General features: G+C 45.4%; 1 protein-coding gene across 3 annotated transcripts in view; it reads right to left on the bottom strand.

Annotated features, from left to right (window-relative positions):
• C4H11orf65 (chromosome 4 C11orf65 homolog) overlaps window positions 1-15,237 on the bottom strand; it is a 71,606-nt gene that overhangs the window by 40,701 nt on the left and 15,668 nt on the right. For all 3 annotated transcript variants that reach the window (XM_030200273.1, XM_030200270.1, XM_030200272.1), the window contains exon 3: window positions 3,959-4,051. In XM_030200273.1, the coding sequence (XP_030056133.1) occupies window positions 3,959-4,051 (93 nt within the window). The remainder of the gene's footprint in view (window positions 1-3,958; window positions 4,052-15,237) is intronic.

Below are 15,237 nucleotides of genomic sequence, written 5' to 3' on the forward strand. Positions count from 1 at the left end.
GCGAAATGTTTCTTTCGCGAAGAATGGCTTCAGGCATTTGAGCTTCCACATTGCATGGAACATTTGCTTTGTTGTTGCTTTCACTTGGCTCTCGAGTGTGAGGTTATGGTCGATTGTAACGCCGAGGATTTTCAGGTTGTCTGAGATAGGGAGGATGTGATCTGGGGTGTTTATGTTTGTGGGTTTGTTCCCATTATATTGGGATGAGAGGATGAGACAGTGTGTTTTTTCCGTATTGAGTTTTAATTGGAATGCGTTTGCCCATGAGTTCATGATGTTCAAGCTTAGATTGATTTTGTTAGTGATTTCTGTCGGGTCACGTTTGTAAGGAATATATATTATGACATCATCAGCATAGATGAAAGGGTTAAGGCCTTGACTGGATAAGGACTTGGCTAGTGGGGTCATCATTAAGGTGAAGGGATCGGTGATAATGGTGATCCTTGAGGTACTCCGCAATCTGCTTTCCAGGGTGGTGATATATTTGTGTTTGATTTCATTTCATATGTTCTAGTGGTTAGGAAACCCTTGATCCAACTAAGTATTTTTCCACCGATACCGAAGTAGTCCAGGAGTCTTAGTAATATGTTGTGGTTTACCATGTCGAATGCACTAGACATGTCGAATTGGAGGAGGAGAATGCTTTTTCCTGCTGCTATTTCCTGCTTGAATTTGGCTAGGAGGGTGATTAGTATTGTTTCAGTGCTATGGTGGGGGTGAAATCCTGATTGTGAATCATGTAGTATTGAGAATTTGTTTATGTAGGCAGTGAGTTGTTTAATTACCATACTTTCCATCAATTTGACTACCAGTGGGATGGATGCTACCGGGCGGTAATTAGTGATTTCATTAATTTTTTTCTTGATATCTTTTAGTATTGGGGTGAGTAGGATATTGCCATTTTCCTTCGGGAATTGACCTTGCTGGAGCATGTAATTTATGTGGGATGTGAGGTCAGATATAAAGCGGTCGGGAGCGGATTTTAGTAGATAGCTAGGGCAGGCGTCGAGTTTACAGTGGGTATTGGAGAACCTGTTGATCGCCTGTGTAATGTTTTGACGGTGAGGAGGACGAAGTTTGACCATGTTTGGTCCGCTGATGAACCATTGATAAAGTTATCGATATCAGTATCAGTGGTGTCCTGAGGTAATGTGTTGCGTAGGTTTATGATTTTTTCATTGAAGTATTTGGCAAGTTTGTTGCTGATGGGATGTCTGTGTGGTTTGTGGTGGCTGGGGTGGTGTCTAGTAGTTTGTGCATGAGTTGCTATAGTTTTTTTGCGTCTTTGTAATCTGGCCCAATTTTTGTTTTATAGTATGATCTTTTGGTCTGTCTCATTGCGTATTGTGAAGAGTAAGGGGCTGTCCTGTCCTGGGTAGGCCACTAGGTGGCGCTGTTCCCATAGAAATGGGAGAAAAGGTCCAGGTCATGTCATTATTGAGGAGTCCACCAGGGGAGCCAGTAGGGGAATGTCCAAGTGGAGATTGCTAGGACCAAGGAGAGTCCTGGGCTGGAAACAGGTGTAGGTAGTTATGGGCAGGATCCTGCCTGGAATTAGGGGTAAGAGCCTGAAGGGGTGGAGAAGCTAATTAACCACCTTATCCCTGCCTGAGTAGTGAAAGAGAAGGGAGAAGCTGGGACCTGGCAGCTTGAGGAAGAAGATCCCCTTGAAGGTGCTGGCTGAACTCTGTGGACTTTTGAAACTATCTGCTGAAAAGGTGACAGCTGCACTACCAGCTGAGAAAGTCTTTAAATGAAAAAAGTAAATGCTTTGGTTTGGCTGTTTGAACTGTGAAAGTTTGAGGCACTGCTTTAAGTATGGAAAGGGTTTAATTAAAAGACTCTGAGTAACTGCCTTTTTGTTATGTTTGAGTTAAAGAAGAAATAAGCCATGAAGATTATGTTAAATGGCAACTAATAAAGCTTTTGGTTATGAGAAGCCTGGTGTTGATGGACATTTGTGAAGGAAGCTAAGCAGGGTCAGCCCTGGCCAGGTCTTGGAAGGGTGACCAGTTCACAGTATTTATATTTTCTTTGTATTAGTTTCCATTCGTTAAGTGAGTGTTCATCTTTTATTTTTTTCCATGCTTGTTCAAGTTTCCTTGTTTGAGTTTTTAGTTTTTTCAGTTCATCATTGAACCATGGAAGGGAGTATTGTCTTCGTGAGGTTCTTATTCATAAGGGTGCTATATCGTCAAGTATGCTTCTGCATCTTTTGTCCCATTCTGAGAGGTAATATATGGAGTCCGTTTGTGCTGTCCATTTGTTATCGTATATCTGTTGCCAGAATATTTCCGGTTCAATTTGGCCTCTAGTGCTGTAGGTTGTGTGTTCTTGTGTACGGTGAGAGCTCTTCTTCCGCCATTTTAGGTAGAGGTAGGGGTAGTTCAGGGCTGGGTGACAGGAGAGTGCAGTAACTCAATTGTAAGGATGTAGGGATTCTGCCGCTGAGAGTGTTGCAGCAATGACTGGATGACTGGAAGTAGGAGTCAAAGGGTGGCAGTCCCGGATCACCTCAGCTTCGTGCGTAGTACTCCTCTGCCCCGCCAGTTTATTTTGGAATTGGGGCAAGCCTTGGTTCCCCAAGTGAACAGTTTGGCATCAGAAATCCATTTACAGGATTGTAGTTTGGGAATTGTGACTTTAAAGCAATGTCTGGAAGACTGTACTGGTAAAATATCAGCTACGGCCAAAACAAAAAGAGACAAAATACCCTGCGTAAAAACAGCAACAAAAGTCAAAAGAGATGGGGCTAGACCATGGTCTTCCAACACAGAGGGAAAAAAGTGCTAGAGATAAACCAAATTGTCACGTACCGCCGCTCCAGTCTCTGCCTCACTGCTTCCGCCGTGAATCACTGCTCCAGCCGCCTCCCTGCAGTGGTGGTCTCCTCTGTGGCTGCTGTAGTCTTCCGCTGCGTGCCGCCAGTTTCCAGCGCAGACGGGCACTGCAGCATTGGGGGCTCTGGTCAGGTTCACGGGACATCTCTCTCTCTGTCCTTCTCTCTGCCAGCGCGGGACCTTGGCCATGGCGCTCCTCCCTAAGGAAGAAGTGGGAAGAGGGCACATCCCGCAGCTCTCTCTCAGGGTGGGGCGGGGCTGGGAGGACCTCTAACGTCAAGACACCTTCCCCTATTTCTTCTGTCCTTGCACTGCTCTCAGGGCCCCAGTAATGGTCTCTGTGAATTTGCTTCTGTGCTGCCTCTGCTTGACCTAATCTGACTTCTGTTTGTCTGACCTGACCTCTGCCTGGACACTGCTCTTGCCTGCTGCCTGACTTAACTCTCTGCCTGGACTCCGACACTGCTGTGGACCGCAGCCTGCCCTAGCCTCTGCCTGAACACCGTCTCTGCTCCTGCCCACTGCCTGACCTGACCTCTGTCTGGAAACTGACTTCCTCACTTGTCTGCTATAGGTTCTGACCTCTGTCTGAGCACCTCTGTTCCCTTACCCTGGGCCTGGGATGTTTTTTCCTTTTGACTCCTTGACAGCCTTGACCCTCGACCCGGATCCAAGGCCTGCTGGCCGCCTGCATCTAAGGGCTCAACCCAAGGGGAACGGCGGTCGGTACAGGTGAAGAATTCCTGGCTTGTCGACCACCCTCAGTGGTTATTCTATGGCTCACTTCTCCAATCCCAGGGGAAACGTGAGACACAAAGGCAATAACAATGTTCATCAAAAGGCATAAATTAGTAACAGGCAAAAATGGTGTCAGTCCAACTGTTGTATACAGTCCGCCAGAGAGTGACACAATTTTGATGTGGTCCTGACATGGATTTGTGTTTCAGCATGAACCTCTGTGGTAACAGCAGAGAGCACCGAAAAACAATAACAGCGGTAGATGTGTAGGCATCAATCATGCAGTGTCAATAGCTTCAGCTCTTAATTTTCATTCAGATGTGTTGCTTGCATATGAACAATATCTGTGAAAATACATTTAATGTTAATCCAGTTCTTACCTCTCTGGGGATGATGCATTTCAGCAAAATCCGTGGGTCTCCTTTTCTTTGAAACATGATCAGATTTTTGTAGTATGTAAATACCTGGATATCCTGCAGTTGAAAGAAAAATCACTTTACGATGACCAGTAAGTGTCTGAATTTCCGTCTTTTCATATTGCAGGTATGATGGAAACATGCATAGAAACATAGGAGTGGATATTCAGTGGCACTTAACTGGGTGGGAATGGCTTCTACCCTGGTAAGTGCCACTCACTGGGGCCAGCCACTGATTTTCAGTGCCATTATCTCAGTAATGGTGCTGAAAATCTTTCATAGCAGCCCTTGCATTACCCAGAGAGTGTCAGGGCAGCTTGAGGGCAAACCCAAGGCAGAGCTGGAAGTTATCTAGATACTGCTAATATTGAGGGCCATCAACTGAATAACTAACTGGATACGTTAGGACAACGAAATAACAATCCTAGCATCCAGGGGTCCTTTTACTAAGGTGCACTGAAAAATGGCTTGCAGTAGTATAGGTGTGGGTTTTGGGTGTATGCAGATCCATTTTTTAGCACACCTGTAAAAAAGGCCCTTTTTTGCCTAAAATGGACGTGTGGCAAAATCAAAATTGCCGCGCGTTCATTTTGGGTCTGAGAACTTACTGCCAGCCATTGACCTAGTGATAAAGAATCCGGGCGGTAATGACCTACGCACATCAAATGCCACTTGGCGCACGTCCGTTACGTGTGCCCAAAAATAAAAAATAGTTTTCAGATGCACGTATCGGGTGCACACCAAAAATGAAATTACTGCAAGAGCCATTTGGTAATTGGGCGGTAACTACATTTTGGCGTGCATTGGGCGCACGTACACGCTTACACGGCTTAGTAAAATGGCCCCTGAGATAGTTACCCAGGTACTGGCACTGAATATCGACAGTACCTGGATAATTTCTGATGCTCAACTTATACCTGGATATTTAGTGCTGGTATTTGAGTATATCCTGGCACTGAATAACCGGGTATAAATTTAAACACCACAGTCAGGTTTGAAGTCAATGATGACTGTGGTGTTTAAATATTGTTGGGGGGAGGAGGGAATAGAAAATACAGCCTATCCAATCTGCCTGTCCATACCAACTAATAAGCTCTTCAATCCCATCCTCTGTGCTTGACCCACGCTTTCTTGAATTCAGATACTATCCTAGTCCCCATCACCTCCACTGGGAGGCTGTTCCACTCATCGTCCACTCTTTCTGTAAAGAAATATTTCCTTAGATAAATTCGGAGTTTATCCCTTTTTGCCCTTATCTGATAACCCCTCATTCCACAGCTTCCTTTCCCACCTTTCTTCCACAGTATACATATTTAGAACTTTAAATCTGCCCCCATTGAATTGATGATAAAGACCAATGACAACTGTTGCCGCTCTCTGGACCAACTCCATCCAGTTTATAACCTTCTGAAGATTTAGTCTCTACAGAGTACTCTAAATGAGGTCTCACCATATACAAGGGCACTGTCACCTTATCCATTCCTCTCCCACTCCCTAAGGTAGTGGATCTTTAGTATCACCTTGATAGGGTTTTTGAGCGTTCTGAGAAGGAACTGATTATTGTGAAACATATGGGCACCTTTCAAGATGGCATTCTCAACAGTGCTGTACAAATAACAGCTCACTTTTAAAACTTGTAAATTCTAAAGTGTTGCTTCTACCATGAATAACTATTTCCCACTCCAGCTAGATTTCTAGATTTCGTATTCAAAGGGGCCTTTAGCATCTGAAAAGCAAAACAAAAATTAGTCAAGTATATAAGCCAGATCCATTTTTCGTAGATTGTGCAGTACAAGGTGTGAGCCAATTTTAACTTCTAAATTGTTGAATTTCTGCTCATTTTATATAGATATAGACAGGGCTTAATTTGTGCTGGAACAGAGTGGAATGGTGTTCCGGCACTTCTTTGGGCTCAGGAAGTGATGTCAGCACTCATGACTCCCCTCCCCCCCCCCACCTCGTGGTCGGTCTTCTATCCCTTTTGCTCTTTCTAATGCCCGATGGCATCCCTCCCTCCCTCCCTCTCCCCACTTCACCCCTGTTTTCAAAGCTGTCTTCCTGTTTTAGAGGCTGTCAGCAGTGGGCAGCAATTCACAATGTGTGACATCGGAGACTTCTGTCTGACACAACTTCCTGTTTCCACATAGGCAGAAAGGTCAGACAGAAGGTTCCGATGTTGGCACGAGCAGTGCATTGTAAATCGCTGTTGGCAACCTCTAAAACAAGAAGACAGCTTTGAAAAGGAATTGGTAGGGGGGGGAGGGAGGGATGCCATCACACTTTAGAGAAGGAGAAAAAGGGAGTGAAGCCTAATTGCAGGGAGGGGGAGAGAAGAAATGCAGGACTGATTCTGGTGGGGGTGGGGGAGAGGGAGGGATGCCATTGAGCGGAGAGAAGCCTGATCGGGGGGGGGGGGGGGGGGGGGGGGGGGGGGAGAAGAAATGCAGGACTGATGAAGTACCATTGACTGAACAAGCAAACAAAAACAATCCAAATTCAGAAAAAGGATTGTTTCTTCATCCATAACTTGAAGAAAATGGCAGGTAGGAATTTATTTAACTGAGATATCATTGATAAATGCATATCTCTAGGACCATTTTTGACAGATTGGTATTTTATATTTTATACCAGTTACAGTGAGTTCTGCTGGTAGCAAATAGTATGGTGTAGTTGTCACAATAGCACCTCTATCTTTTTCAAATAAAAAACCAGCTCATGTGCAGCAAACTAATTCAAGATCTCTGAGAATTTTTTAACACGATTTGAACTCTATGGTCCTTCTAAAATACAAATTGGAGCATGTAACAAAATATTGTTTGTATAAAGATGAAAAATAAATGAAAAATTAAGAACATAAGAATAGCTATACTGGGTCAGACCAATGGTCCATCTAACCCTGTACCCTGTTTCCAACAGTGGTCAATCTAAGTCACAAGTACCTGGCAAAAATCCAATTAGTAGCACCATTCCATGCTACCAATCCCAGGGCAAGCAGTGGCTTCCCCATGTCTATCTCAATAGCAGACTATGGAGTTTTCCTCCAGGGACTTGTCCAAACGTTTTTTAAACCCAGATACTCTAATCATTGTTACTACATCCTCCAGCAGAGTTCCAGAGCTTAATTATTCATTGAGTGAAAAAATATTTCCTCCTATTTGCTTTAAAAGTGTTTCCATGTAACTTCATTGAGTGTCCCCTAATCTTTGTACTTTCATTCACTTCTACACCACTCAGGATTTTGTAGGTATCATTCATATCTCCCCTCAGCTGTCTCTTTTCCGAGCTGAAAAGACCCAATCTCTTAGCTTTTCCTCATATGAGAGGAGTTCATCTCCTTTATCATTTTGGTTGCTCTTCTTTGAACCTTTTCTAATTCCGCTATATCTTTTTTGAGATATGGCGACCAGAACTGAGCGCAATTCTCAAGGTGAGGTTGCACCATGGAGCAAGACAGAGGCATTATAGTACTCTTGGTCTTATTCACCATCCCTTTCCTAATAATTTCTAGCATCTGGTTTGCTTTTTTGGCCACCGCCTTACTGAGCAGAAGATTTCAGCATATTGTCTACAACAACACCTAGGTAACTATGATTCGAATTATTCTTCCCAATGTGTATTACTTTGCATTTGTCCACATTAAATTTCATCTGCTATTTAGATGGCCAGTCTTCAAATTTCTTAAGGTCTTCCTACAATTTTTTCATAGTCCGCTTTTATTTTAACAACCTTGAATAGTTTTGTGTCATTTGCAAAATTAATCACCTCACTTGCCGTTCTGATTTCCAGATCATTCCTCAATAATGCACAGAAAGGGAGGAATTCTATAAATGCACTGAAAAATCAGTGCTGGAAAAAAATCGGCCCTAAATGCTATTCCATTAAGAGTGCTTAGAGCCAATTACCACACCCAAAATTGGGCACTAATATTAATGGCAGCTCAAACCTGGTGTAAATGTCAGTAACCAACCATGGCATTTGGGTAAAAAAATGGTGCAATTCTATAAAACCGCACACAACTTTTCACAATGCTCTCGCCCCTCCTCTGGCCATGCCCTCTTTTGAGTTGAGCAACAGAGAATTTAGGTGCCCCGTCTTATAGATTAGCATGCAAACAGATGTGCACGCAAATCCCAATTAATGTCAATTAACTCCAATAATTGACTGTTAGCTTCAATTAATTGCTAGTTAATAGCTTGTTACAGGGGCGTCCTGGCCCCTGCTTTTGCTGGCAGGGGTCCCCAACCCCCACCAGCCGAATCCTTCTTCAGCGCCGGTCTCCGGCATGCCGCGTTCCCTGCCCTGTGATCTTTCTTCCTCCTGACGTCCTGCACGTTCCTTTAAGAGAAACTGAGCATGCTCAGTTTCACGTAAAGGAGCATGTACAGGACGTCAGCAAGAATAAAGAGCAGGGAAGCGAACGCGGCTGCGCTGGAGACCGGCGCTGAAGAAGGCTTCAGCTGGTGGGGGTTGGGGACCCCCACCAGCAAAGGTATTTGCTTTTGTGGGGGGAGCAATAAAGCAGTGAGGGGAATCAGTGAGGAGGTGAGGGGGAGCAGTAAGGTGGTGGTGGGGGGCGGGCGGCAGACTAAAATGTGCCCCCCACCTCGGGCTCTGGCCCCCTCCCACCGCAAGGTCTGGCTATGCCCCTGGCTTGTTAAACAATTTATTTGCACAAGCATCTTCACGCCCTATATAGAATCCAGGGGAAAGACACCATATAAATATTAAAATGCATGCACAAAAGGGCAGAACCTTGTGGAACTCCCTCCTATTGATATCACAGCCAGAGAATATCCAATTGGTTCATCATTACTCTGGCAACCATAGCTTTAACCAAGAACTATTTTTGTTTCCAAAACAGATTTTACTTACATATATGAGGTACAGCGATGGGGGCATCTATGGCCCCTGATGTAGCAAATCTCTATGTCGCCCATTTTGAGGAGACCTTTTTGAGAGACTATCCTTACTAAAATAAGGTCCCGCCCTTGTGGAAACAGGAAATGAGGGCGGGACCAGAGCTGAGAGAGAAGGGAAAACTGAAGTAAGTGCCGAGCCTGCACGCTTTTTACCGCTACTGCCGGCCGCCGTAACCCCGACAAGGTAAGTCAAGATTATTTTTAAAATTCAGAGGGAGGGGGCCTGGAACTGGAAGGGAGGGAGGGAGGAAGGGAGGGACGATGACCCTGGAACTCAGAGGGAGGGGGGACCATGGAACTGGGAGGGACGGACGGATGACGACCCTGGAACTTGGAGGGAGGGAGGGAACGAACTTCCGGTGGGTGAATATTGGGGATGCTCGAGCACCCACAGCACTCACAGAGTTGGCGCCTATGCACCATCCTCCTGTGTCCTTATGCATCCTGTCTACCATCTGTAGCCCTGTCCCTATCCTTTCTCCAGTTTCAGCATCTGCTCTCAAGGTGTTCCGATCCAGCCCTTAAATTCAGCAATTTTCCCTCCATCCATATCCAGCATTTCTCCTCATTCCCCTCCCCTCCATCCATGTGCATCTACTTCCTCTGTCTTCCCTCCCCTCCATCCATGTCCAGCATTTCTCCTTTCTCCCTTCCACTCCATCCGTGTGCATCTCCTTCCTTTGTCTTTCTTTCTCTCCATCCTTGTCCAGCAATTCTCCTCTCTCTCCTGCCCTCCCCTCCTCTCCTGTCCAGCGATCTCTTCTCTCCCCCTGCCTTCCCCTCATCTCCATGTCCAGTGATCTGTTCTCTTCCCCTGCCCTCCCCTCCATGTCCAGTGATCTCTTCTCTCCCCCTGCCCTGCCCTCCCATCCATGTCCACCGATTCTCCCTGCCCTCCCTCAGCTCCCCGACATCTCCATTCTTTCCTGCCCCCCACGCGTGCTTAACCCTTTTACTTTCAGTGGCAGCAACGTCAGTGAAGAAGAAAGCACTGCGGGCTCACCTCCAGCTTCTCCCTTCCCTCACACAGTGTCCCACTTTCTGCAATGATGTATTTCCTGTTTCCGCGAGGGTGGGACACTGTGTGAGGGAAGGGAGAAGCTGGAGGCAAGCCCATAGTGCTTTCTTCTTCACTGATGTCGCTGCCACTGAAAGTAAAAGGATTAAACACACATGCAAGCGGGGGGGGGGGGGGGGGGAGGGAGGAGGAGGGCTGCCAGTCGGGGAGTTGAGAGTGGGAAGGAAAGAAGGACCATCGGAGAGCTGCCTGGCTGCAGTGCTGCCAGACATGGTTGGGCTGGGGAGGCTTAGCCTCCCCAAGCCTCTTATATGGGGCACCTATGTGAGAGAGGAACAGAAGACCATTTATTTTCTCAAAACTCTTGCACCGTCTGGCTTGAACTCTGAGATAAACATGAGGCCCTTTTCATGATTCAGCCACTTTATCAGTTTTCTCCCTGGTTTAATTGCAACCCCCTGAAGCTGCAGTCCTCTTTTATGTTCTAATTATTGACCTTTTATGTTTTTTACACTTTTTATTTATTTTTTCACATTTTTGTTTACTTTGTGAATTGTCTTGATTTGTGGGTTTTTAAAAAATTAATTTTATGTGGTTACCCTTTTAACTGTTTTTTTTATTTAGCTGGTCATATCCTCAACTGGTTAACTATGCCCGGTTTTAAGAAGCCGCGTTTTTTTCCTGAAAGCGCCACAGGCCTCACGCTCATATATATTTATATGGGGTCTTTTAAATATGGTAATGTTTCTACTTATTTCCCTTAGTGATAATACAAAAGATTTCTTTAAAAATGAGGAAAAGACCTCAAAACACCCAGACGCCTACTTTAATTTCGGCGTCTTTAGCTGGGGTTGTGGTATTCATCATTGGTCAGAAAAACCTCGTAACTTTACCTTTGTTTTAATTAATATATTTTATCATACTTTATTCATCCTTTATTAAAATAACCATTTACTTTATTTCTGAAAAAAGGTCTAACTTTTTTTGACCATATATTAAGAATAGGTTTCCTTCAAAATTCTTAGTACAATTTATAAAGTAGAAGAAGTCGAGCACTTAAATGACACTCAACAGCGGCCAGACCCATTTCACTCTGTCGGCTTCTTCAGGGGTTGTGCATCGACATTTGAAACAAAAAGGATAGTGTCATTCCTTTAATGAACACCTTTGAAACATATATCACAATCATGATTTGTAGGGAAGCAAAGAAAACTGACTATTTTTCAACAGATTTTGTTCACATACTAATAAAGTCTTTTTATTGCATCTCCAGTGAGAATCATGTGTCACCCTCTACTCTGTATTAGTATCACCTACTTGGTAACTGTTTTATCGGCTCCCGATGCAGCCCTTGCGTGGGTGAAACATGGCAGTGTTGGCCTTTATAGATATTTATTGAATAAAGTTTTTTAAGGACTACTCTTTGTTTGATCTGCTTTTTGTCTGCACCATATTTGATCTTGCAGATTGTTTGTCTACTTGTTTCCTGGGACTTTTACTTAAGAGCAGAACACTTCATGAAATGATAGTTATGTAATCATATTTTGCACAAAATTAGGTAGAATAACATCAATCAGTTACCAAGACTACGCAGTGGAATTGTTGTGAAAACAAAATATTCCCTGCCACACCTGCTCCTTTGAAATTATATGGGAACATGTCATGGCTGTAATAGCTATGACCTAGTGTTTACTTGCCTACAGCGAGTCTGATGGCATGTTCTATACATACTGTATATGTTGGAGTCATTCCAGCTGCATGTCAAATATATATTTTACAAGATAAACACCTGGTCCAACCCTACCCACACAATGGAGGTGAGAGTATCTTCAAGCATCCAGATTCAGCTTCAGTAATGAAACTGTGAGCACTGTGTATCATAATATCACATTGTTAAGTTTGATACGCTGGGGGAACTTTAACAACAGAGTACCTAGAACTATTTTTTAAAAGGTAACCTTTATATCCCAGAATTATCCCAAATAGTGCAAATCCTCTTGCACAGGGCCAGTATAATGCCCTAGGTTCCCTAATAATTTTTAGTCTTTTCTTAGTTACCTTCTCATTCTATTCTTGAAGTAATGTGTTAGATGACTCTTTTACCTGGCACAGATTACCACTAATCTTAGACCAAAATTGATCAGCAACAACCTTTCTTCTATGACACCAATTTTCAAAGCTCTGATTTCTTAATTTTTGAGCATAAGGAAAATACACAGTAAAATCTGCTAGATAATGATCAGACCATAATATAGGTGATCAGGCTACATCAGATAAAAATTGGAACTGATGTAATTTTGTAACCCAGGATACAGCGAAAGTTACATACCTGTAGAAGGTATTCTCCGAGGACAGCAGGCTGATTGTTCTCACTGATGGGTGACGTCCAGTGGCAGCCCAGGACCGGAAAATCTTCCCTAGCAACCAAAGTTTGCTAGCCTCCCGCTTCCGTACGCACCGCGCATGCGCGACCGTCTTCCCGCCTGATCGCGAGCGTGCTCGTCAGTCCAGTACATAGCTACGGTAAGGGAAGACACAACTCTGAAGGGGAGGTGGGCGGGATTGTGAGAACAATCAGCCTGCTGTCCTTGGAGAATACCTTCTACAGGTATGAAGCTTTTGCTTTCTCCGAGGACAAGCAGGCTGCTTGTTCTCACTGATGGGGTATTCCTAGCCACCAGGCTCACTCAAAACAACAAACATGGTCAACTGAGCCTCGCAACGGCGAGGACATAACTGAGATTGACCTAACACATAAACAACTAACAGAGAGTGCAGCCTGGAACAGAATAAAAATGGGCCTAGAGGGGAGGAGTTGGATTCTAAACTCCAAACAGGTTCTGTAACACCGACTGCCCAAACCGACTGTCGCGTCGGGTATCCTGCTGAAGGCAGTAATGAGATGTGAATGTGTGGACAGAAGACCACGTCGCAGCCTTGCAAATCTCTTCAATAGTGGCTGACTTCAAGTGAGCCACGGACGCAGCCATGGCTCTAACATTGTGAGCCGTGACATGACCCTCAAGAGTCAGCCCAGCCTGGGCGTAAGTGAAGGAAATGCAATCTGCTAGTCAATTAGATATGGTGCGTTTCCCTACAGCCACACCCCTCTTGCTGGGATCAAAAGAAACAAACAATTGGGCGGACTGTCTGTGGGGGTTTGTCCGCTCCAGATAGAAGGCCAATGCTCTTTTGCAGTCCAATGTGTGCAGTTGACGCTCAGCAGGGCGGGTATGAGGACGGGGAAAGAAAGTTGGCAAGACAATTGACTGATTCAGATGGAACTCCGACACCACCTTTGACAAGAACTTAGGGTGAGTGCGGAGGACTACTCTGTTATGATGAAATTTAGTATAAGGAGCATGAGCTACCAAGGCTTGAAGCTCACTGACTCTGCGTGCTGAAGTAACTGCCACCAAGAAAATTACCTTCCAGGTCAAGTACTTCAGATGGCAGGAATCCAGTGGCTCAAAAGGAGGTTTCATCAGCTGGGTGAGAACGACGTTGAGATCCCATGACACAGTAGGAGGTTTGATAGGGGGCTTTGACAAAAGCAAACCTCTCATAAAGCGAACAACTAAAGGCTGTCCAGAAATCGGCTTACCCTCTACACTGTAATGATAAGCACTGATAGCACTAAGATGAACCCTTACGGATTTGGTCTTAAGACCAGACTCGGATAAGTGTAGAAGGTATTCAAGCAGGGTCTGTGTAGGACAAGAGCGAGGATCTAAGGCCTTGCTGTCACACCAGTCGGTAAACCTCCTCCATAGAAAGAAGTAACTCTTATTAGTGGAATCTTTCCTGGAAGCAAGCAAAACTCTGGAGACACCCTCTGAGAGACCCAAGGAGGCAAAGTCTACGCTCTCAACATCCAAGCTGTGAGAGCCAGGGAGTGGAGGTTGGGATGCAGAAGCGCCCCCTCATTCTGAGGGTTGGAAAACACTCCAATCTCCACGGTTCTTCGGAGGACAACTCCAGAAGAAGAGGGAACCAGATCTGACGGGGCCAGAAAGGAGCAATCAGAATCATGGTTCCGCAGTCTTGCTTGAGTTTCAGCAAAGTCTTCCCCACCAAAGGTATGGGAGGATACGCGTACAGGAGGCCCTCCCCCCAATGTAGGAGAAAGGCATCCGACGCTATTCTGCCGCGGGCCTGAAGTCTGGAACAGAACTGAGGGACCTTGTGATTGAGTTGAGTGGCAAAAAGATCGATCAAGGGGGTGCCCCACGCTTGAAAGATCTTGTGTACGACTCTCGAGTTGAGAGACCACTCGTGAGGTTGCATGATCCTGCTCAACCTGTCGGCCAGACTGTTGTTTACGCCTGCCAGATAGGTGGCTTGAAGAAACATGCCGTTCCGGTGAGCCCAAAGCCACATTCTGACGGCCTCCTGACACAGGGGGCGAGATCCGGTGCCCCCCTGCTTGTTGATATAATACATGGCAACCTGATTGTCTGTCTGAATTTGAATAATTTGATTGGACAACCGATTCTTGAAAGCTTTTAGAGCGTTCCAGACCGCTTGTAACTCCAGGAGATTGATCTGCAAACCAGTTTCCTGGGGGGTACCAACTCCCTTGGGTGTGAAGCCCATCGACATGAGCTCCCCAACCCAGGAGAGATGCATCCGTTGTCAGCACTTTTTGTGGCTGAGAAATTTGGAATGGACGTCCCAGGGTCAAATTGGATTGAACTGTCCACCAATGCAGGAATTTGAGAAAATCTGTGGACAGTAGGATAACATCTTCTAGATCCCTCGTGGCCTGAAACCACTGGGAAGCTAGGGTCCATTGAGCTGATCTCATGTGAAGACGGGCCATGGGAGTCACATGAACTGTGGAGGCCATGTGGCCGAGCAATCTCAACATCTGCCGAGCTGTGATCTGCTGAGATGCCTGCACCCAAGAGACGAGAGCTAAAAGATTGTTGGCTCTCGGCTTGGGAAGGTAGGCACGAGCCATCTGAGAGTCCAACAGAGCTCCTATGAATTCTAGTCTTTGAAATGGAAGAAGGCGGGACTTTGGATAATTTATCACAAACCCTAATAGCTCCAGGAGTCGAATAGTCATCTGCATTGACTGTAGAGCTCCTGCCTCGGAGGTGTTCTTCACCAACCAATCGTCGAGATAAGGGAACACATGCACTCCCAGTCTGCGAAGAGACACCGCTACTACAGCCAGGCATTTCGTGAACACTCTGGGCGCAGAGGCGAGACCAAAGGGTAGCACACAATACTGAAAGTGCCGTGTTCCCAGATGGAATCGCAGATACTGCCTGTGAGCTGGAAATATCAGGATGTGAGTG

The sequence above is a fragment of the Microcaecilia unicolor genome, chromosome 4 (genome assembly GCF_901765095.1).
Source record: "Microcaecilia unicolor chromosome 4, aMicUni1.1, whole genome shotgun sequence".
In the NCBI taxonomy this organism is placed as follows: Eukaryota; Metazoa; Chordata; class Amphibia; order Gymnophiona; family Siphonopidae; genus Microcaecilia; species Microcaecilia unicolor.